General features: G+C 39.1%; 3 protein-coding genes across 8 annotated transcripts in view; 1 reads left to right on the forward strand and 2 right to left on the reverse strand.

The window, feature by feature from the left end:
• Positions 1–405: 405 nt before the first annotated feature.
• Positions 406–11621, reverse strand: wdr6 (WD repeat domain 6). 6 transcript variants are annotated; one of them, XM_084390402.1, is made up of 7 exons: positions 11483–11621; positions 8636–8764; positions 2300–4940; positions 1952–2026; positions 1738–1854; positions 1547–1641; positions 406–1068 (listed from the first exon to the last, which is right to left on the reverse strand). In XM_084390402.1, the coding sequence occupies exons 2-7, from the start codon at positions 8730–8732 to the stop codon at positions 509–511; spliced, it is 3585 nt and encodes a 1194-aa protein (XP_084246528.1). In that variant the 5' UTR covers positions 8733–8764; positions 11483–11621; the 3' UTR covers positions 406–508. The 6 variants fall into 6 exon arrangements, with proteins under 6 accessions (XP_084246528.1, XP_084246529.1, XP_084246525.1 ...); XM_084390403.1 differs by lacking the exon at positions 11483–11621 and adding an exon at positions 9642–9855; XM_084390399.1 differs by lacking the exon at positions 11483–11621 and adding an exon at positions 9542–9788.
• On the forward strand, positions 10030–15275 carry fsbp (fibrinogen silencer binding protein). The gene is made up of 5 exons (XM_084390425.1): positions 10030–10146; positions 11059–11770; positions 11869–11974; positions 12090–12151; positions 13050–15275. Exons 2-5 carry the CDS (start codon positions 11462–11464, stop codon positions 13581–13583), a joined length of 1011 nt encoding a protein of 336 aa, XP_084246551.1. The 5' UTR covers positions 10030–10146; positions 11059–11461; the 3' UTR covers positions 13584–15275.
• A 122-nt stretch (positions 15276–15397) lies between these two features.
• celsr3 (cadherin, EGF LAG seven-pass G-type receptor 3) overlaps positions 15398–23463 on the reverse strand; it is a 46051-nt gene continuing 37985 nt past the window's right edge. Inside the window, exons 26-36 of the mRNA XM_084390398.1 lie at positions 22401–22575; positions 22213–22325; positions 22023–22102; positions 21211–21337; positions 20949–21068; positions 20722–20819; positions 19665–19786; positions 19339–19512; positions 19025–19213; positions 17270–18137; positions 15398–16930 (exon numbers count right to left, since the gene is read on the reverse strand). Of these exons, the coding sequence (XP_084246524.1) occupies positions 16903–16930; positions 17270–18137; positions 19025–19213; positions 19339–19512; positions 19665–19786; positions 20722–20819; positions 20949–21068; positions 21211–21337; positions 22023–22102; positions 22213–22325; positions 22401–22575 (2094 nt within the window). The 3' untranslated portion in view covers positions 15398–16902. The remainder of the gene's footprint in view (positions 16931–17269; positions 18138–19024; positions 19214–19338; positions 19513–19664; positions 19787–20721; positions 20820–20948; positions 21069–21210; positions 21338–22022; positions 22103–22212; positions 22326–22400; positions 22576–23463) is intronic.

The raw sequence follows: 23463 nt of genomic DNA on the forward strand, positions 1-23463 counted from the left end.
CTTCAACGATCAGTTGAATCAAGTTTTTCATTAAATATTTATACTGTAGTCAACATTTGAAGTGGATCAAAACCTTTCATCAAAGTTACACATGAATTTTGAACAATACCCGCTCTTGTCTTGGACAACTTTGATCAACTTTTTGATCCACTTCAAATGTTGACTACTGTATTTTATTTCAGCTTTATTTCAATTACCGAAAATGTTTTTTAATAGTTTTGCGTTAGTTAACAACAACACTGGCCGTTATATCAAAATGTCTGTAGGATGATGAGAAACAATTTCAGTCAACCGCGTGTCCAAAATTTGACTGGTTCTGTACAGCTGTATAGACATTCATTGTTAGGCCATATTGAAAATAAAATTGTCTTCACAAGATACTTTCCCAGGCACAGTAAAAAAATATGACATTAAAAAGATCTTTATTTGAAAATCACAAACTTTACAATTACAATTCTTTGGCATCTTCATTTATAAATCATAAAAAAAAGAGTGCTGATAGTCAGTGTTATGTCCTTGAAACACAATGTGAAAATATCACTTTCTTTCTTTCCTCTTCTTTTGCACTCCTATTAACAGTTTCATTTGGTTCATCCATCTCGCTTTCCGTTAACTGAAACAATTGTAAGCCCTGGCCACAAACAACCACCCAGGCTCCTCCCTCTTGTCCCACCCCAAACCACGCCCATAATCCAGCAGCATCTGCGGTGTGTGAGAACAGCACCTTCAGTGGGCGGAGGCCATCGCTGTTCACACTCCACAAACACAAGCGTTGGTCTGGTGAGGTGGACACCAATAGGGTGGGGCTTAGTAAACATAGCCCAGTGAGAGGGGAAGTGTGTGCCAGGGGCACTGACCTATGAGAAAGTAGCTGTAGAGACATGCCTCCATTCTCCTGCTCTTTCTGATCAATCTTGATATTCAGTAGAGACAGCTGTCCATCATCTCCACCACTGGCCAATGAGATCATGTTTTCCTCCATTTGCCCCATCTCTCTCTGCGGTGATAAGACAAGTGTATTGACTCCACTTTGATGGACAGGTATAGAAAAGAAAGGGGCTGATGGGCCTGAAGCAAAGAAAGGGTAAATCATTATTGACAAAAACATATTTTAAAGTTCTATTACCAGACTTGTGGGACAGCTTCACAGTTTTTTTATGCATAACATTTTGTAATGGGTTTGTAATTGATAAAAATTATTTATTTATTTATTTATAAGAATACACATATTCCATCTTTGAATCAGAGCAAATTCACTGTAATTTTTGGAGCCTAATAGCTGTGGTCACTATGAGATGTTGTTGTATGTAAAACAGTTGCATGGAAAGTCTAATAATAATGTTTTATTATTATGAGTAAATAAAGAAGGTTTTTAATTTTAGAGTAAACTATACCTTTAACATATATAACAAATGCAAACAAATAACATAATTTTAAGTTCTTCTTAACCACAGCAAAAAACAAAAACAAAGAACACAGTTATACAGACATTAAAAATAATCAAAAAACAAAAAAGTGTTTATGTTCTGGTGTATGTATGACTCACCCTGCCAGCTGACACCAGCCTTACTGTTCAAAACTGCTGTTAAATCCCACACAGATATACAACCATCTGTAGTGGCACTGAACAGCAACAAAAGCCTGAGACCGAAAGTGATGGACAAATGCAAATAAGTGTAAGAAATAATGTAAACATGGAATAACAATGTTTTTGATAAATGTACAGCATTTCCTTACTTTCTCCCCTGGGAGTCCTCCAGCTTGTAGGTGGCGACACTGAGCACACACCTCTGATGGTAAAAACACTCCCAAAGCATGTCAACACTCCTATTGCTCTCAGTCACACTGAACAGCCTAAAAGAGAAAACACACACGGTCTCAATGCAATCACAGAATGTTAAAACATGAAACTAATTTTAATTAATATGTTTTTAATCTCAAACCAAGTTACCTTACTGCACCATCACTACAGCCCAGAGCCAGAACATATTCATTCCCATTACGCACCACAGACATAGACATGTACCTGCAAACACGAGAAAGCATTTGCACAGTAAATGGGAGGGAGTACATTGCATTGTCCGCTCTCTGGTGGTCATACATTTTCAAAACAACTACTACCAACCATCAAACAACACTAGACCCCCCCAAAATTCATACATGTTTGAAAAAACATGAAGGTGAGTAAATTTTCATTTTAGAGTGAAATATCCCTTTAAGACAACACAAATAACTTCCCAAACCTAACTCTAGTTCCACACTTGGAAAGTAGAGAGTATTTTGACAAACACATACGTACCTCGTCTCTGGGTCCATTTTGATGGTCTTGTGTCGATTCCGCTTCCGTTCCCACTGCTCATCCAATCGATGGCCAGCTATCTGAGTGACCTGACAGATCGGCTGACCCTGCTGCTCATCCAAACTAATCAAGAGCCGGTAACACTGCAGCTGAGCCCGGCCACCCGCTGAGAACACCAAAGAAGACAAGGAGGTATCTGTCCGGTCACCTCTCCCTCTTTCATTCGTTTCTTCTCTTCTGATGGCAGCCAGAGCACGAACATTTGAGATATGGTCTGTTAGAACCGCAAGCACTTTAACAGTTCCACTCTGTGGATTGATGGCAAGTACACCCACTGTGGTATCCTCCCCTCCGGTAACAAAAATCTCCCAAAGGTCTGACAACTCTCTAGTCTTTGTGAGACTACCAAGATGACACACACAGCTGATGCCTCGCCCATGTAGCCCCTCTTTCAGGGTGTGTCCATTCACATCGGTTTCTGTGGACGCTAATGAACGTGATGCCATGACAGCTCCGTGTTTGATGAACACAAGGGTACCATGTCCGATTGCATGTGCATGAGGATCCGTGTGGGTGTGTACCGGGCATTTGTAGGCCCAGGATCGATGGCCGCCTCCACAGGCAACTGATAATAGCTTCTCTTGTCGGTGAGGGTCCCATATAATGAAGTGGACAGAGTGGAAGCCAACCATTACAAACCGAGCCTCAGCTACGCTTTCACTCTCTTGATCGATCTTCCTCTTCTCAATTCTCTCATTCAGCATCTTTCCTTGTACCTCTGGTGCATCCGAGCCCAGAAACAGAACCTTCTCCAGCCACTCCATGCCTCTGCAGGCCCGCTGAACTCTACGCACCTTCAGGACGTTTTCTTCAACAGTTAGTATTCTTACAGATCCATCTCGACCTGTACTGTAACATAAGTCTTGATACTCACACACGGAAGTCACACCTTGCTTCCCATGGACTCCGTAAAGGGTACTGATGGGAGATATAGGACCGCCAATTTGCGTTTGCCGGTTTTCGGTTTCTTGATCTTGTGAGTCCATTCTTCTTTCTCCTCCATTTCTTGTGTCATTCTTTTCTCTTTCGGCATAGAGCAGTAGTGACCCTCTCCGGTCACCACACAGGTATGACCCTTTTTTTTGTGGCAAGGTAACTGCAGCAGTCAGCCAGCGTTTGGCACAGGGTGGCAGCAGGAATGGAAGAAGAGTTTCCTCTTTCATATGCAGGCCTGATTCATCCTCCATCACCTTTATTGTCCACCGGTACACCAATCCCTCAGAGCCTGAAGCCAGAAGACACCAACTCCAGGACCCTCCAGACAGTCCCTTGACCCAAAGTACAGAGTGAACTTTACCCTGTCCAGCTTTTAGCAAGACTCCCACGCCTGGCTGCCCTATAAGGAACACTTGGACACCTCCGTTCAGATTACCCACTGCACACACCCACACGGTGCAATTTGAATTCTGGACTTGGATGCTTGTGATCTCCATCACACAATATGACTGGAATTCTGCTCCTCCTTGCCAGATGACATCCCAGGTGTCACCCTGACTAAGGCACACCTCTCCTTGATCAGTGCAGACCAGAACTGTATTTGATTCGTCCTCACCCACTAACCGGACCACTTTGGGACAACCTTGCCCTTTAAATTCCAGATCCAGCTGAGTCTCTGCCTGAGTTTCCTTACTGTCTTTCTTCTCCTCTGTCACTCTCCACACTCTCACCCCACCATCTGCCCCTCCAGTAGCCATCCATCCCTCCCTACAGCCTATACTTCCCCCGCTGACAGCCAGAGCTTTCACTCCACCAGACCTATGTCCTTTAAACGTACATCCCACCTTCCCCTCACCTCCCCATTCCCAGAGTAGGCACGCTCCATCTTCTCCTGCACTGAATACACGGCTGGGTGTAAGCTTGACACAGAAGACCCGTGCCTGATGCCCGTAAAGAACCCGAAGACATGTTGGTGTTTCCTCTCCACAACCTGCATCTCCACCCAATGTGCCCACGCTCCACAAACGAACGCTGCGGTCATCCGAGGCAGACGCCAGCCACCCAGATTTCAGATGGTAGCAAAGACTGAAAATGACTCCACTGTGGCCCAGTAGACGTCTCTCCACCTGGGATTGGCCACTGGGTTTGGTCCCTGTGGGCCTCCATAGCACAAGCTGGTTGAAAACAGTCCCACCCACCAGCACTAAAGAGTCCCAATTTGGACCAATCATAAGTGCCGAGTAGAGAAGACAGGACTCTACGCAAGAATAGAAGGAGAGAATGTTACCAGATTCTGCTTCTAGGAGCAGCAGGGCATTGTGGGCCAAGGCTATGCCTAACAATGTGTGGGGTTGTGCTTTTAGCCAATGAATGTCCAGCACCCAGTCTTGAAGCTCCAAGAGTGGACCAACCAATTTCAGGCATTGTCCTGCAGAATTGAAGCTGACAAGCCGAACTCCTTTTCCTCCAAAAACAATTATCTCCTCCTCGTCATTGTCCATTACACTGTTGAACTGACTCCCTCCAGACTGATGTTTTCTAACAGGTCGTATCCCATGGATACGGTAGTTATGGAGAACATTTAAAGATGCACATTTTTTAGTAGATGCTTGAAGACTGTAAACAGAGAGGATTGGTCCCTCACCTAAAAAACAAAAATGACACAATTGCAGGAAAGAATCAAATTAATAACTTGTTTATCGAGATAAATTCACATTATGAATATTGAGAGACATTTCTGCATTTCTCAAGCACTTTTTTCTTTTAATAAAGGAATGAAATTCAGCAAAGGAAGAAAGCCAAGACTCTCTTTGTCAAAAGATGGAGCCTCTGGCTTAGCCCATTTGACTCTTAAGGGTGCAGTGGTCACTTTTGGAAACCACCTGTTCATATTTCGCTGAAGTAGGAATCTGTCCATTTTGTCAAAATACAGACTGTTGTTTAGGGCAAAAAACGTAGTGCACAGGAGGTAGCAGCACACAGTTACTATCAGAGCTTCTAAAAAACTGAAATACACCTTTTTCCTGAGCAAACGCTGAGTGCCGCCATTATGGATTCTATATTCCGTTTGGATGCTGTCCTGTTCCGGTCTTCATAGGAACCCATTGTTAAAATGGGGTAAAAAGAGCGACTGAATTAAACATTACTAAAAATTAAAATGAGCGCAGGGTTAAACTGCGCTGTTGTTGACTGCCACAACAAAAGCAATAAACTAAAGAAATTCCTGGAAAGTACGTGTTTTGAGCACCAGCAGTTCAGAAAAGAATGTCCGTATACGGCGCCATACGCCTTGCATTTTCTGCCAAAAATTGACAAGAGAAAACAAGCATGGCTTGCAGCACTTAAGTTAAAAGCATTGCGACAGTTTAAAGTGATAGTACTATGTTGCCATGTGCTTTTTTAAAAACCATTTTCATAGGTTAAATGTTAAATGTTGGTAAACACACTAATAAATACGAAACGTAAAGGATAATTCTGCCATGAGTTGGGCGAGACTTCCGCGTTCAGGAGGATAGGCTGAACTTTTTGCATTAAGTCCTGTAATTGTTATTGCAGGTAACACTGCAGAATGAGAATTTATATATTTAAAAAAAAAATGGCTATGAACTAGAAAATAACACAATTATATAAAGAGACATGAGCATATTAGGTCTATATCATTTTAAAGAGAAAAAAAAAAACCATACAAACACAATTGTCAATCTCTTTTGATACTGTAGTTGTTATTATTAAATGTCAATAATAGAATTTACAATAAAATATTGTTTCAATAAAAAAAATTGAGGTTATGAGGTAAAGAAGGTACAGAGACCAGTTCAGTGCAAATGACAAGTAGAAGAAATATGGAAGGTGCATTGTACAGAGAAATTATCAACAAGTCAGAAATGTGCAAAAAACAAGGTTGAGAATGAGGTTTAATGGCAAGTTACCACGGTAGTGCAAAAGATGAGTATATTAATTAAATATTCATTAATCATTTGCAGAATATGCACATAATTTGAGAATAAATGGTCACATTGGTCCCCTTAGTAGCATGATTTTTTTTGTGCATAAATGATAGAAAAGCAATATTTGAATATTAGAATGCATTACATGTTATTATATACAGGCTATTCTATAGCCATTACATGCCTCAATAGACATGTCTTGGATTCTGTTTAATCACTGCAAGAACATAGAAACAGAATTATGTGGGAAGTTATCAATACTTTTCACAGTTAATCGCAGCAGCCATAAAATGATTTGTGCAGCCCTAGTAAATTGAACATGAAATACCAAATCACATGACAAAAACAGTTCCAGAACCCATTGCTCAAACTATGGTTAGGGGTAACAGTATGCAAGGTGTTTCATATTGTCATATATGTGGCCTACATATCAAACTCTTCTGATCTCTATTTCATGCAGGTTGTAATAAATATTGGAGAACAAATGATTATGAATTCTGATAAATCTTCTTCTGATAAATTCCTTGAAAAATCTTCTTCTGATAAATTCCTTGAAAAATCTTCTTGAGGAAATGGTATATATTAATGACTATCTGCATGCATTGAATGTAACGGATGGAAATGACCCAGAAATAAGAAATGTTAACGTAACAGACAAGGTTGAGATTTTTATGGACGATCTTATAGTTGAACACCTCCCAGAGGGACAACACAAAGAGTGCTCGCAAGACAGAGAAGAAGGAGAGACAGGCGCTGGCAAAGATCTTCTACTAAGGCTCAACTCCCTAACAATGGACTGATTCATCGTGCACAGCACTTAATAAAAAATATCAGACAAGTTGACTGATTAAATAGGAAAATAACACACATTGCAAACAGTTTTATGGTTGAAAATGAAACAAACTGCTCAAATGAGGATGTGTTGAATTTGAAGGACAAGCTCAAATTACTTAAAGCCTAGTTTGAGCTTGGCCTGGGAACTTAAGGGTCATTGTTAGAGGTGTTATGTTTGTGGGTGTATGTGGACTCAACATGTTTAGATTGTTAAGACCACATGTATTTTTAAAGGGAACTGTGAACATCGTTGCGATAGTCAAACTTGCCAAATAAAGCTCATGTGTATGTGCTGCATAAAATAGGTGTGAAACGAAAATAGATATTTTGAATATGTGCTTCTGCAAGCTTATGTTAATAAAGGACTAGTATAAGTCCAAAGTTTGACCTTAGAAGGGAATTAGCTGTATTAGAATGACAGCATAGTTAAAAGGCGGCTCAGAACAGAGTTAGTATAAAAAGCCTTGGAGTGTTTTTTCAGGGCCTAATTTCGGGTGAAGACTTTTACGTGTTCATGTTATTTTTTGCCTTTGGAATTTTTGTCTTTGTATTATTCTGAACCTTTTTAAATAAAACAAAATCATGTTGTGATGATTCGTAAAACTTTTTAAACAAGTCTAAGAGTAATTTTTCCCTATCAATATTTAATGATTTTTGTAATGAATTTTTTTTTATTTTGTTAAACGCCCAGTGCATTCGAATTCAAGATTGAACTGGTAAGAGGCACCGCCGAGGACCCTGAATCGACATCCTACATCTTTAATCTAAAGGTAAGGGCAATATTTGTTTGCAGCAGATTATGGGTATGTTTGAGAATGATTTATAGGTTACAGTGGGATAAAAATACAACAAGGTTTTAAAGACCTTCTAGTCTCTAACTACTTAGGATATTATAGTTTTTAATGTTAACCAATGGATAATGTAAACTAGATCAAACAAGAACATTTGGAGAAACTTATGATTGCAGAGAGAAACCACCTCAAAATTACCCATGAGTCATATCCTGCATAATTTTATGCATTTGGATTTTTAGTTTGATGATTTGCTAGCCTGGTAATACCAAACTCTGCTACTTCGCTTTGCTTCGTAGACAGAGTCTGGAATGGCATAATAGAGAAGTGTTTTCTCTCTCGCGGGGGGTCGCTTGTCTGAAGTTTAAAATCATTGGTTACCCGTAAGCCAATCACATAACGTTTGGTTATGGCGTGTGTTATGCGCATGCTCAGCCGCATCGAACTTCCACTGTAAACACATGTATGATGCGAAAACAAAACCATCGAGCGAAATACCGGAGTGAACATGGCTGTGAACGACTTTTGCAGATTATGTGAAGTAAAAATCAACGCATCCACGGTACAATCAGCGTCTACGTCATGGCTCTCAGCCCGCCCTCTGTTCGTTGATTGGCCCGGCTGTTTTCAGGCCGGAGGCAAACGGAAAGCTTACGCTGTATCAGACTGACTACAGAAGCGAAATGAAATTGAGCGGAAGCAAGAAGTCTGACGTAGTCAGGCTAATGATTTGCTACCCGTTCATTAAAAGAATGAATGTCAGTCACCTGTCAACAAGAAATCCTCCCCCAGGAATTCCAGCGCAGTCACTGGAGCAACAAGCACAGCGATCTCCATCACAGCAGACCCCACAGGAGATGCCATCTCACTCGGTCCACACCACAGGCTGAAGAATTCTGGAGCACGACAAAAATATTACAGCATTTTTCATTACTGTATGACTTCCTTAAGTTTTTCACATGGCAGAAGTCTCTGACAAATAAATAAAATGAGAATAAATACATAATGCTCGCAATGGCCTTTAAAATACTATCAAATCAGTGTAGTTATATCAGTCCAGGGCTACATTCTCACTCTGATCAAGTGTTCATCTGGGTCAGGGTTTTGTGAGGTCATAAAAAGCTAGTGAAAAAAAAAGAATAGAAAATGAAATCATCATCAATTATTCCATTTTATTTTGTGATTTTAAGTAGTGAGTGGGTGAGATTTATATTATTTTTCTAAATTATAATAAAACCCTGACTAAAATGTATTTTTTATTAATTATAAAATTATTAATTTTTTGTTTCCATTTTTTTATGCTTACCTTCATGTCATTTGTCTAATAACTGACATCAGAGAACCGTGAACATACTTCAGGTAAACATTTTAGGTCAGAGGGGTTCAACTGACAAGTGTAGGATTATTAAGATGATGTCAAGTAAACAAACACCATTAATTGAGTAAGTGAACAGTACTAATCTTACCCTGTTAGTTGCTGTGTTTTGGAACATGACAGTTGGTTCTAACTGGACAGAGATTCATCAAAATGGTCCAATCTTGTCATTAACCGGTTTAAATGGGAAGTTTAATTTGTTAAATAACCAGCTAACGTACACGTTCCAAAAGATAACTACTAAAGTAGGTTTTGTACCTGTTTGCTACCTTTTTATTGAATGTATGACTTCAGTCACCTTTTAACAGGACACGGTACCATTGTATTTTCCAGCAGGGATAATCTCCATGTTTTTATCATCGTATAACAACACCTCTATCGAGCTCCGTTTCACCTACTGTAGAGATCGTGCCTTTATTTTGAGAGGAGGTGAAATGGAAAACGTGTGTATTTTCCGTTCATACTAGATCCAGTAGCCATGCACAGTCCCATCTAGGTTCCAACATGTTTCGTTCTGCAATCTGCATGCATACATGTGTTCCTCGCTTCCTCGTTGACATCGCGCAGCGTCCAATCGCGCTGTTCAATACTGCACAGTCTGCACCACACTGGCGGTCAATTGGATGAAACGAGTCCTGCGCTTTCTACTGTTAAAACGCGTAGATTTGTATATTTTGCCTGATGCACAAACCATATGTGTTGAACAGATCTCATGAGAATGGTATACAAATCATATGAAATGCACAAATGGGTGAACTGCCTTTTTTTTTTTTACGCCCGGAGCGTCTTTTTGCGCATGTGTCTCCAGTCTGTTGTTTAAATTTCTTACGGACCGCTTAAACCCAGGGGGTGGGGACAAAGTGTAATATATTCGGGATAAAATCGTCAGACTGATGATTGCATGTAAGTAGGGTCAATATAAATAATATAATACCAGTTTGTCATTAGCGGTTGTGTAATGCACGAGAGCTTCATTAAGAACAGTGAGCTCTAGCTGTAGTCTTGCATCGCAGCTCGGGTTTACTTCTGTAGTGCGATGCTCGGGTTTAGCGCTGTGGCTAACCAGACAGTGGATTCGTAATTATAATAATTCAAATAAAATGCAGCCTGCTCCAACCGCACCTGTAGTACTAGACAAGTCATGGATTTAAAAGCTTGTTTTTGCTTTGTTCGTTCTCTTGCGTGTAATAATAGCGATGCGATTCCTATACGAATTATTCTTTTGAGTCTGATCGATGCAATGAGTCGGTTCAGTCTTATGAACTGGTTCACAAAACCGGACTGAATCGTAATGAGCCGAGAATGATAGCATAGGATTTGAGCTATATTACTTAAATAACTAAATAGCAGAATTTCTATAAATAAAACTGGATGGATGTGTACTGTACGTAGCCTAATATCATTCGAAACCGAGTTGGTTTTAATAAATTTAATTTTTCAAATGAAAAAAGTACATGGGTGCAAAAACTTTATTTTCAACCAAGAGATGTAAACGAATATTACCGTACATTGTAAATACACATTACATTTAGTTTATAAATTACTTGTATGAATATTAACAAAACGTAATCGAAAAAAGAAAGAAAATATACGACGTAGAAGAACTGCTGAACGTTTTTTTTAATGAACCGGTTCTTTGAAACGAACAGTTCAAAAGAACCGATTCTCAGAAATTAATATTGAGCACATGGGTTTTTCCCCCCCAAAGATCAAATGTTTCATTAATTCTTGCAAGAGGTGGAGCAAATATTAAAATCTGGTCTAGTTTTTAAAAAACTAGTCCCTTCATTTTGCTTTCTGTCTGCTGAATTACAGACTTCACATGTGTGCCTGGTGACCCCTTGCGCATCAGGTGGACCCCAGATGCATTTCCGTTGAGCACCGATGATCAAGCGACCTCACACACTCATATTTACCTGTGGCATCCAGAGTTTAACATATCACTGCACCTGAAACTCTGGAAGCACACTGCACATAACGGGACCAAACCGACCTCACCTTCCTGTAATGCTGGAGTGTAAAACTCAAAAACTGACACTGTGATACTGCAAATGTTGCCATGTAAAACTATAGGCCTACATGAAACACTTACAGTTTTTAAACTAGACTGTTCTGTGGAATATAAAAACAAATAGTGATTTTATAGATTTTCTATAAATGAAGTAACACATAGTACCTCAACATAAGCCTTTGTACCCAGTAACACACAAATACACTCATGCTGACCACCATGACGTACCGCATGCCAAACTTCACTCTGGAGCAAAAGCTTTTCCTGCTTCGGAGAATCCATGCAGTGGTGGACACAGTCCAGGACTTTCGGAAAGACACCAACACTACTGTGCACCGGAACGCTGTATGGGCAGAGCTGGCTCAGGCCTTCAATTCGGCGTTCCCTAGTCGACCCCCCAGCAGCATCGGGTCTCTGAAGACGCTGTGGAAACGACTGAAGGTGGAATGTCGTGTAGCGCTGCAGAAGAGACAGGAACAGCAGGCAGCTGGGCTTCCTGTGTCTGCCCTCACTCAGGTAAATTGAAGTATTTCTTGCGCTTCTGTAATTCAGTTCTATGCTTTGGAACTTCTAGTAGCAGATGTTCAGTGTGGTTGTGTGTGTGTTTCTGTCAGGTGCAGAGAGAAGTTATTGCCCTGGTACCAAACCTGATCTCCTGTCTGGAGGAGGTAGATGGAGATGGCAGCTATGCCTCAGTTAGGGGCGGCTCACCTGGAGCAGGTAATTAATAGTCATGTCATCTCTACTACAGGATGAAATACTACCCCTCTGCCCAGCTGTCAACTCTGTAATTATACATGGAAGGTGATTAATTGAGTCATTCTCTCTCTTGCAGTGATGGGGCTTTCAGGCTCTAATGGGAGTGAGCATGAAGATGCTGACCACAGTCAAAATGATGTAAGACTGAAATCGGCCTTGAAATGATTGCTAAAATGCCTCTTAAGCTAAATGTTTTCTTTTATATTGCAGATTTTATGACAAAAAAAATATGATTGACTATCTTATGATGTACAAGGCATGAAAAATGTACATGTTAAAATGTAAAGTGTTACCAGTTCGACATTTTACATGCATTTTGCAACACAGGCGAAAATGAATATAAATGTATATATATATATTACCGTTTGGGGAAATAATTTTTTTTGAGGAATTAATACTTTTATTCAGCATGGATTAAATTGATATGTGACAGTAAATGCATTCATAATGTTACAAAAATGTCACATAAATTATGTTCTTTTGAACTTTAAAACCCCCCAGAAATAAACGTATCACGGTTTTCAACATTACTTAATAATAATAAATGTTTCTTGAGCACCAAATCAGCATATTAGAATAATTTCTGAAGGATCATGTGACACAGAAGACTGGAGTAACGATGCTGAAAATTCAGATTTGCCATCACAGAAATAAATTACATTTTAAAATATTAAAATAGAAAAGAGTTATTTTAAATGGTAATAATATTTCACAAAATATATTATTATTTATTTACTGTATTTTTGATCAAATAAATGCTGCCTTGGTCAATATCATTATATATTATATAAATGTATAATTATTTAAATATTATATAAATGTAGAATAAATGTATAATTGTTCAAAGGAAAAAAATATATAAGGGTAGTTATATAATATTCTGTATTCCATACACTATTATTTTCACCAGTGTTGCAGTCACTGCACATTTCCTGTTTACTGCATGTACTGCATGCCTTTTTGACTCGTATTGCATAAATGTACAGCAATTGTGATGCGGTTCAACTTCCTTTTCTTTTGTTATTTTTTTATACAGGAAGTAGACAGCAAGGAGAACTTAGCCATTGAACTTGGTTTGGCTTCACCTACTCACCCACTTTTCAACTCTGGGATTCCTCCTGGCACTGTGTCCTCTCCTCTCTGCTCGCATTCAGTCTCTTCCAGGTCCAGTCGTCCCTCCCTCATCTACCCAACCCTTGCAGGAAGCACCTCAGGGCTGGGATCAGGGACTAGGGGTGCAAACTTTGATATGATACACAGAGAGCCTGCGGTGCCACGTGTTCCTGCCAGAGGATCAGTTGAGAATTCATTACCGCCGATGGACTCTTATACCTCAGACTCAAAATGGGAGGCACGTCGACAGGAACTGTTTGAGCTGGAGCATCAGCAGACGATGAGTCTGTTGCTGCTGCAGCAGTGTGTGTGGGAGGAGAAGAGGAAAGCAGTGAGACAGAAGGAGAAGGCGGCACGGGCCAAGAAGAGATATTATCAAGCCAAACTACGGAAGATAGGCGCGGATGATCTGCCCTCCAGTAGCGACAGCGAGGAAAACGAACATCCACAGACATGAACACAGATGTTTATGACATCTTAGTTATTTTTACTTTCATTTGGAAAGTCTTTTTTTTTCTTTTCTTTTTTTTCTATCAATGTTGTTTATTTACAAAACAATATATTTTTTAAACTTGGTGTTTAGGAATGTACCATGTGTATCATATGGAGGGGGAATTCACTTAAGCAGGCTTCGTTCCAGTAGCAGATAGAAATCTCATCTCCTTTTATCCTCTCTCATTAACACTGGTGCTGTAGCCTATTCTATTTCTCTCAAAATATATTTTGTGTTCCGCAGAACTTTCTTTTGTGTTCTGTACAGATTTGGAGCAAAATAAGGGTGAATATGACGACAGAATTTTCCTTTTTGTGTTAATTATCCATTTAAAAGCACTTTAAAGGCCTGACACTCAGTGTGTCTCACTGAGTGTCATGTTTGAGTGATATAATACAAACGAAAGTGTTGTGGAAGTTCAGACCTGAGTTGAATGGAACGCATGAGTTGCATTGTGTTTAAAAATGCAAGACGCAGAGTACTATGACAAGAAAAACGCAAGGTCTAGAGACGCGTTATTTAAAAGTTAAACTTGTAACTTGAGTGCCTTGTTTTTAGAACGCCATATCATGCACGAGACAGCTAAATATTCGAGACACGAGAGCAACGGTCCGTCCAAACACGTCCGTCTAAAAATACATCCCGTGTGAACGGCCCCAAACCCTCACATAGTCAGACCGGAATTGAGCAGTGATATTTAGTCCTGCTTGATGGGAAGAGGAAATTCATTGAAATGAGATTTCTAATGTTACTGTATAGCATTTTAATTTGATGATTGTATCATGATCGAACCAAGGATGGATTAAGGTCCTGCAAGGCCCCCTTTTGATGCAATTGTGATTCATAATGTCTAAACAGCAGGAAATTATTCTGCAATTATGAGGAAAAAAGTCAATTTATAAGAGTGCAATTTCGAGAAAGAGGCTATTGCCAGACCAGAATCCTTCCTTGGGTCTAACCGTTTTAGGACAGTGTTTCAGGACCAACCATTTGATTCAGTTTACTGTAGCTCATTTATACTATGCAGGTTTTTTTCAGGTAAACAAGTGCTTCTCGTAAATGGACTTCCTACTCATGGACTGGTTGACTTTAGTGTTGTTCGTTTGTCTTAGTATACAGTGTTTGACAGATCTCTCTGTCCCTTTCAAGTTATGAAAAAAGCATAATTAAAGGTATAGTTCACCCCCTTTCATGATGTTCCTAACCCATATGCTCTACGCTGCATGGAATAAAGTCATGCAGGTTTGGAACAACATGAGGGTGAGTAAATTATGACGCTTTCATTTTTGGATGAACTGTCCCTTTAAAGAATGTTACAATAGTAGCAGTGAAACAACATGTTAGACTGAATTAAACTAGTGAGAATTTTTTTTTAAGTGAATTTGAAATTTACATGTAGATGTAATTTCATTTGATTCGATTGAAATTCTATGTATAATGTGATGAACAAGTTAAACTTTTTTTAACTAAAGAAGACAGTGTTTGTCTTGAATATTCAAAAAACGACAACATACAGAAGCATGGTAGCGATAACTCTTTTATTGACGCCCAACGGGTCTCGTTTTCAACTCCCATTGGTAGCAGATTTTTTTCTGATAACCCCCCAATGAGTAAAAGCGATACAACATGTCCTATAATAAACATGTTGAGCCATTATACATTCCCCTTTTCTCTCTTCCACCCAATCATTGTCTTTCACCGCTCTCTCTCCCTCTCTCTGATGGACAGAGGACATTTCTTTTCCCAGAATGCATTGTGAACAGAAGAGGAGGGGGACATATCAGACAGAACATATACAAAAATTTCACACATAAAACATTTGAAACAGATGAAATCTCGCTCTTATAAAAAACAAAACTCCCACACGCACTTCTTTAGAAACACTCCGGCAATGATTATGGTAGAGAAATTAATTTCAATAAATATTAATAAATAAAATAAATTAATTTAATGTCTGTACAAGATAAAGTTATGCAGTCATAAATAAAATATAAAATCATGATTAGAAAAAGTACTAGAGCACTTTATGACAGGTAAGAGGTATAAAAGGGGTGACATAGGGCACTCTTTTTGGCAAAACTCATGGTAATACTATGACTAAAGAAAGAAAGTCATATGATGAAGCATGATTTCCCTTTTAAACAGGAGCCTGATATTACCTTAATTACTGTATTTAACTCATATCACAATGTTCCTTTTTCTGAAGTATATTCAATACTTAACAGTCAGAGACCGATATTTAGGTATCTTAGTTAGAAACCATACAGTAGATGGATTAAATAGTTTCTCCTAAACAGCTGATTTGGGATCTTCGAGTAACTTTTCCCCAAGCAGTATTTGAATTATGATAAGTCTGGATATGAAAGAGGTTTTAAATAAGTCTTGAATATGCTTGCAGGCTAATAACACAACTAAATAAAGGTCTCTTCACACAGCTGCAACAAACTTCAACAAATGCTTCAATATTATTTCAGAGCAGTTTGGCCAAAAATACTTCAGAAATTGGTCAGGCATCTCATACAAGCATGAGTTTGTTGGAGTTTGTTAAAGAAATGTGTTTAGAGCAACCTAAAATCTTCCAATCAAGTCACCCTTCTGAAAACAATCTCTTGATTGACAATCATTACGGTCCAATTATATCTTCTGATTCGTAATTCTTTACGATTACAATCACTGTCTCTGGAGTTTCCCACCAATCCCATGTTTGGGCCAATAACTTCCACATTTACATGGACCAATCCTTTTCTTCGTAGACTCTCTCCCAGTCTATCAGAGGGCGTGGCTTGTTGCATAAACACATGTTGGAATATAAAGATTGGAGTGGGAATGTTTGGGACAATGTTTTGGCTCGGAATGGGTTTGATAATGTTTTTTCGATCCTACCCACTTAAACACATATCCACACAATCTTCAAAAACATCACTAGAGATTTTCTTCTTTGTTCTTTGATGAAAAAGATACAAAAGTATAAAAATGTTCTGTACAGTTTTTTTCTTTCTCTCTCTCTCTCTCTCTTTCTCTCTGACCAGTCCTCTCAGCTGTTGGTCTGAAATCTGAGGTTTGCAGTTTGGACAAACGAAAATCATGGAAATCATCACCTCTGGTTTGATTTCCTATCTGTTCTCAGGAGGGTGATATCTCAAGCCCTTGATGAACAACTTCACTCTCATGCCCTGAACTCTTTCCAGGGTGAAGTGGGAGTCCTGATTGCTCCGGTTGGCTATGTCCTGTGATTCTCTTGAGCCCATCTGCATAGGTGCATTATGGGGCTGTGAAGGAATCATCAAGATTGTCCGTCACTTCTGTTAACTCTACAAAGAGACAAAAGTAAAAGATGTCAACGTCATGTACATACTTTTTCGAGGGGGGCACCAGAGGCAGTCCTAGCTCACTTAGTGCCTCTAGGTGAGATACTGTGTATGTGTATATAAATAATTAAATAATATATATATGAGTCATATGAGTGTTGTGAAGTGTGAGAATGGGTAGATGATGATAGAATTTTCAGTTTACAGCAAACAAAGTTGCATCTTCATATCATTACCAGGAGAGAACTAATCAGTTTTATGAGAACAGAACCAAGGATGACCATAAAACAATGTGGAATATAAACGGACGCACAGTGAGACAAAAAAATGGGCTGGACTTACTCAGAGTCAGGTGACACTTCAGAGACGCTCTGAGAGGTTGCAGAGAGAGGAGGCGGGGAAGGGGAAGGGCCAGCTGAGGCAGGGTTAGGGGGCGGGGTTAAGACAGAGGAGCTGAAGGAGGCGAGTATGGAGGAGAGGATATCCAGGTGTTCACTAGAGGGTGGGCGACTGGATGGGGCTCCGGGTGCAGCTGCAGATGACGGGTACCTACATGGTGGGGCGGAGTCTAGGCGACCACGGCGCGAGGGCAGGGATTCTTGGGGTTCCTCTGTGATCGGCGGAGGGGGTGAGGAGGGTGGGTGCGGTTCGGGGTGTGAGAGCTGACGGGGCGGCAGGGTTCTCAGCCACTCCCTGCAGGGCTGCGCTCCACCGTTAGACTCCAACTGCTCCCGTGACCGACTGCTCATGAGAGCCCCTCCGAGGTGCTCCCGAGAGGCCTGTTGCCTCGTTAGAGTGTTGAGCTGTGTTCTCGATCCACTCAATGAACCCTCTGCCCCCATTAAACCCACCATACCCCCCCTGCCCACCAGATCCTCCCTGGAGGCATGGATACTGTGAACAGAGCCCAGCCTCTCTCTGGACCCACCCAGGTGTTCAGCACCAAGTTCGCGTCGTCGTGGCAACAGGTCGAGGTTTTCACGGGAACGTTGTCGTCGCGCAAGTGAATCCAGGTGTTCGCGTGAAGAGTATCGGGAAGCGGGTTGGGACAGTGAGCCGGTGCCAGAGTACATACGACCGTAGGAGGCAGCTGGGACGCCTCTGTGACCCAACGTGGAGGTCCTGTACCAAGACATCTCGCTGGGAGCGCGACCCACGGCAGACAGGCCCTGCAGAGCAGGAGGGCAGCCCAGACGATTCTTCAAGATTCCTGAGAGATGGATGCAGAGGGCTTTAGTACGGCTTTCTAAGCTTTCTATCAATATAACTATAAGCCTATAACTATTTTATTATTGTTTTATTTCTAAAATATTGAAAATTAAAATACCATTATTATTATTTTTTCAATAAAATAAAAATACTGCAAACACTAAAAGCTAAAATCTGTCATTTTAAATTCTAAGTGAATTTAGACATCACAACATTATAATGTACAGTATGGAAAATGGATATTCATTCTGAGATTTGCTAAAGTGTACATTTAAAAGTGTTATTACATTTTAAGATTAATTTTAAGTAAGTGTTAGATGACAGAAAGGTAATCTAAAGGTAAATAGGGGAAATAAGCTGATAAAAAAAAAAAAAGGTCTAATTTTTGTAAATAAATGTCTAATATCAAAGTGATTTTTAGTATCATTGAGATACAATTATATTTGCAATTAACATTTTGAATTGGTTTCCATTTTAATACGCTATATTTTGGTTAAAGTTTTAATAATTTAGTAATTAATTAGTTATTAGTTATTTTAGTGCGTTTTTGCCCTTTTTATTATTTTTTGTAACGTCTATATACTTTTTAATTAATTTAATTTCTGTATATCAAGTGAAACTACATTAACTTTTTTATCTAATTGTCCAGGGCAACCTTACTCATTTTATGTTTTTTTTATATATATTCTATTTTTTGCATGGTTTCAGTTTTAGTTAACTATAATAACTGACATTGGCCCATAGCTTTTAAAGATTTTTTAAGTTTTTAAAGATTAACTTAAGTGTACATTAGATGAGGGCAGATGGTAATCTGAATATAAAAATAGGTAAAATGAGCATGCAAAATTAAATATCTCAGATAACATCTCAGATGAATGTTTGCCTCACCCTTGCGATGTCTGTGTGTGAGCCCATTCTCATCTCCGCTGGTCAGCGCTGCATCTGGCTGGTTGTTATTAGCTGCGTCCTTGCTGTAGTCGCCCCCTAGGCGGCGCTCTGAGCCCCATTTCTGCAGAGAGTGCGCCTCACAGCCTTCCAGCGCTGGCCAATAGGAGAGCAGGTCATTGCCATCCAGATCTGACACATAAACAGTTCCATACACTAACAGTTGGGCATCATGAAACTAATGAAACTAATGTTCTGCACTCCTTTGGCTTCACTATCGATAATAATATAGGCATCTGCAACAATGATATCAGTACCTTTTCCACCGTTGTGGGAGGGCTCTGTGAGTAAACGTTCACTATGACCAGTCCGTTTGAAGCGTCGCTGGATGCGTCCACGCAGGCGCACGTTGTCCTCGCTCTCCGATGACGGGATGGACAAACTCCTCTCCTCCTCCAGTGAGAGATCAGAATCTGAGTCTGAGTCTTCACCTGACGGACAGACAGAGTAAGAGCAATGAAAGAAGAAGAGATAATGTCACTAATTCTGACAGAGATTCGTCACAAGACATGGCCACTAGCGAATAAAGCATGAATAGCGAGCAGTTAAGGAGTGTGTAAGTGTTGTGCGTGTGAATACGTACATGCATGCAGGTTATTGTGTGTTAGTGTACCTCCGTTGCGGTGGAACATTGCAACGTCCAGGTCAGTGGCCCCTGTGTGAGCAAGATTGTGTTCTAGAGTCTGCCGTGCCAAGAGATTCTCCCTGTCAAAAACATAAATAATACATCAGCTTTTGAGCTTTCAGTTTGTTACATACAGATACATACACATTTTTGTACATGTTTTCACAGTTCAGAATACAATGTACAATAATGTACACTGTAAAATAATAAAATAGTGATATATAATCTACAGTTATTTATAATTTAGAATTATAAAATTGTCTTATTTAGTGAGGTCCAAAAGCCTGAAACCAGTAGTGAAAATTCTTTTAATTTGCTTTTTTTTTATTATTACAAATTACACTACCATTTAAAAGTCTGAGGTCAGTAAGATTTTTTAAAAATGTTTTTGAACTACGTCTCTTATGTAATCAAAAATACATTAAAACAGTAATATTGTGAAATATTATAACAATTTAAATAACTGTTTTCTATCTTAATATATTTTAAAATGTAATTTATTAATTTGATGGCAAATCTGAATTTTCAGCATAATTACTCCAATCTTCAGTGTCACATGATCCTTCAGAAATCATTCTAATATGCTGATTTGCTGCTCGAGAAACATTTTGTATTATTTTCAATGCTAAATGTTATTCTGCTTTATATTTTTGTGGAAACCGCTATACATTCTTTGATGAAGGTTAAAATAGATTTTTTTTCTGTAACAATGTAAGTCTTTACTGTCACTTTTGAAAGTGCTGAATAAAATAATGAATTAGTTTACATTCAAATTCAATAATTAAATTTACATGAATTAACAATTAATTTATGAATTCACATATACCATATTACATTTGACAACTTGTTAACATAGTTAATGAGACCTAATGCATTAACTAATGTTAACAAACTGAACCTTATTGTAAACTGTTACCATGTTATTCCTTTTATATCATAATCCTTCTTTGTTTTAAAATTGGTGAAATTAAATTATATTAAGAATATTGAATCTAAAATTGAAGTGTTGACAGACCTTGCACTGCTGACTGATGAGATAGTTGAAGTTCCGAGAGTGATCCGGTGTAATCCGCTCTGTTCCAGCAGGGAGGCGCTGTTGAACGGGTTTTGGCCCTGCACACATAGAGCAGGTTACAAATCCACATGCTTATTTTCACTCCATGGGTTAAAATATAGGTGTGTGTGTGTAACTGTGCATGGAGTAGGGGTCATATGTTAATATATGTGTTTATGTTCACTAACAGTTATCTGTGGAGGTCTTTGAGGTTCTTCACTGGGGCTTTTCTTGCCCAGACAGGCCAGTTTCCAGGCCTCCTGCACCTCTGAGTTCAGGAGAGTAAAAACCAACAGTACAGCCAAACCCTAAGACAAGCGAGTAGGAGAAGAACATTATGATACATTACATAGGACGCAATTATCCAAGTTTACGGCTAAAAATGACAATGACAAACTCAAGCACACACACAAAAGAAAAAGATGTGTAAGAGCCAGTACACACACTTACCTGTACGCAACAGAGGACAATGAACAGGTAGTGGAACGCCAGGACACTGTTATTAACAGCCATGAGACCAAACAACCAAACACAAGAACTCAACAATAACAGGAGGAAGGCACTGCGGATAGTAGAACTGAGAGAGAGAGAGAGAGAGAGAGAGAGAGAGAGGGAGAGAATAAAAGGAATTAATATAGAATAAAGCAATGAAAAGCATTAATTCTGCTGAAAACAAGTTTGACACTAATTAATTGCAGGTAGAAACACATGCCAGGAAGAAACTACCATTTTAACAATTATAACTTATTACAATTTCAGGAAAATAAACAACAACAGCAATAGTAATAGTTATTTTTTCAATAAAATATTATAATAACACAATATAAAATAATTATTTTTAGAGATTTGATTGTATAGATGTATATGACTTTCTTCTTTCAGCCAAATACAATCTGAGTTTTATTAAAAATATCCTGGCTCTTCCAAGATTTATAATGGGAGTGAATAGTTCCTGCGATTTTGAAGCCCCAAAAAAGCGCATCCATCCATCATAAAAGTAATCCATACAGGGGGTTAATAAAGGCCTTCTGAAGGGAAGCCCGCTTTTTTGGGCTTTATTTTCTCAGTTGTGTTTTGGCTGAAAAAAGAAAGTCATATACATCTAGGATGGCTTGAAGGTGAGAAATTATGGGATAATTTTCATTTTTGGGTGAACTAACCCTTTAAGTCAGCTAATTCATATTCATGAAAATACATTTTATAATGTCCTCTGTCCCACTTTCCATTTAGAATTTTCCTGAATACATGCTTGTTGTACTTACATCACAGGCAGCTTTTTTATCTCCTTCTGAGTGGGGTTGCATGTCATACGCAGGACCATTAAAAACATCCCACCATTCATCTGTAAAACAGAGAGTTGCCAATTAAGAAACACACACAGAGAGAAATAAAAAGATGAGAACCTTTATATGGCACAAACAACACACATAAACACACAGAAGAGCACAATACCAGTATGACAACGCTAACTGGTCCCGCAAAGCTCCACATGAGCTTATCGTACATGGAGATCCAGCAGAAATCTGGGTTGCCGTACCCCTCTGGATCCAACCCGACTGCCAGCCCTGCAGCACACATACATGTCACAGAACATAGCTATATAAAAGCATACATTTGTGTGTGTATGTGTCTGTTCATACCTGTAATGATAGCAGGGACTCCCCAGCCAATAGCATAGTAGAATCTCATGGCTCCATAGTTGATGTTTCTCACTTCTGTCTGCATGCGGTAAATATGCAGAGCTTCCACAAACAGCCACGCAAACGTTGACATGAAGAAGTAATGGAGCAGAATTGCAACCACTGTGCACAGGAACTACACCAAGCAGAGACAATAAGCTAGTTAGTAAAAAGAGAATATAATAAAACAGCATATTGGATGAATATATACTTGATAAAGGGCTTCAAAAATTACAATATGCATTACATTTTCTACACTGATTTTAGCCCTCTGATTTAAAGTCACCATGAAATCAAAATTGACAAATCTTTTTTTAATGGAATATTGTTTGCTGTTTATTATGAATACGAATCTTTTTTATTTGATTTATTAATGTGCCCTCATGCTCTTTAATCAAACTGACTTCCCCTCCCTCTTGCAGCAACATCTCTTCTCTTCTCTGATGAAGTGTTTACTGATGCGAGGGCGGGACAACCTGTCACTCACCATGAAATTAACCAATAGCAAACCACAATGATCCAACCATATAATCTATTCCTCAAGGACAAAACCAAGTCCCGCCCACTGATCTCTATAAATGTAATTTATATAGATCACTGGTCCCACCCAACATTTTTTCTTGTTCAAGAAGCCATTTCAATCAGATATACGTCAGAATAGGGAAGAAAAGACTATCGCAACCTCTGTTTCATGCTGACTTTTAAATGGGCATATCTCCTTTAAGACTTCAATGTAAACATACTGTGATTGGGTAATATCTTTGCATATGAAGCATTACATGAGGAACTCTTTTGAAAAACGTCATGATGTATTTACAATTACAGCTGTCAATTAAAGTTGATTACAGCATTATATTTAGATTTACTCCCATTGCATAAAATGTTGCAGCGCTGAGTATTGTAGCAAATCAAAGTTGTCTGCCGAGCGCAAAAATACAATGATCTCGCCACTGCAACTCTATTTCTGCACTCTCATGAATGAAGGGGTCCTTGGTCTGATAAAAGTGGGCTATTCTGAAAACAT

Source organism: Rutilus rutilus, assembly GCF_951802725.1.
Source record: "Rutilus rutilus genome assembly, chromosome: 19".
NCBI classification, from domain to species: domain Eukaryota; kingdom Metazoa; phylum Chordata; class Actinopteri; order Cypriniformes; family Leuciscidae; genus Rutilus; species Rutilus rutilus.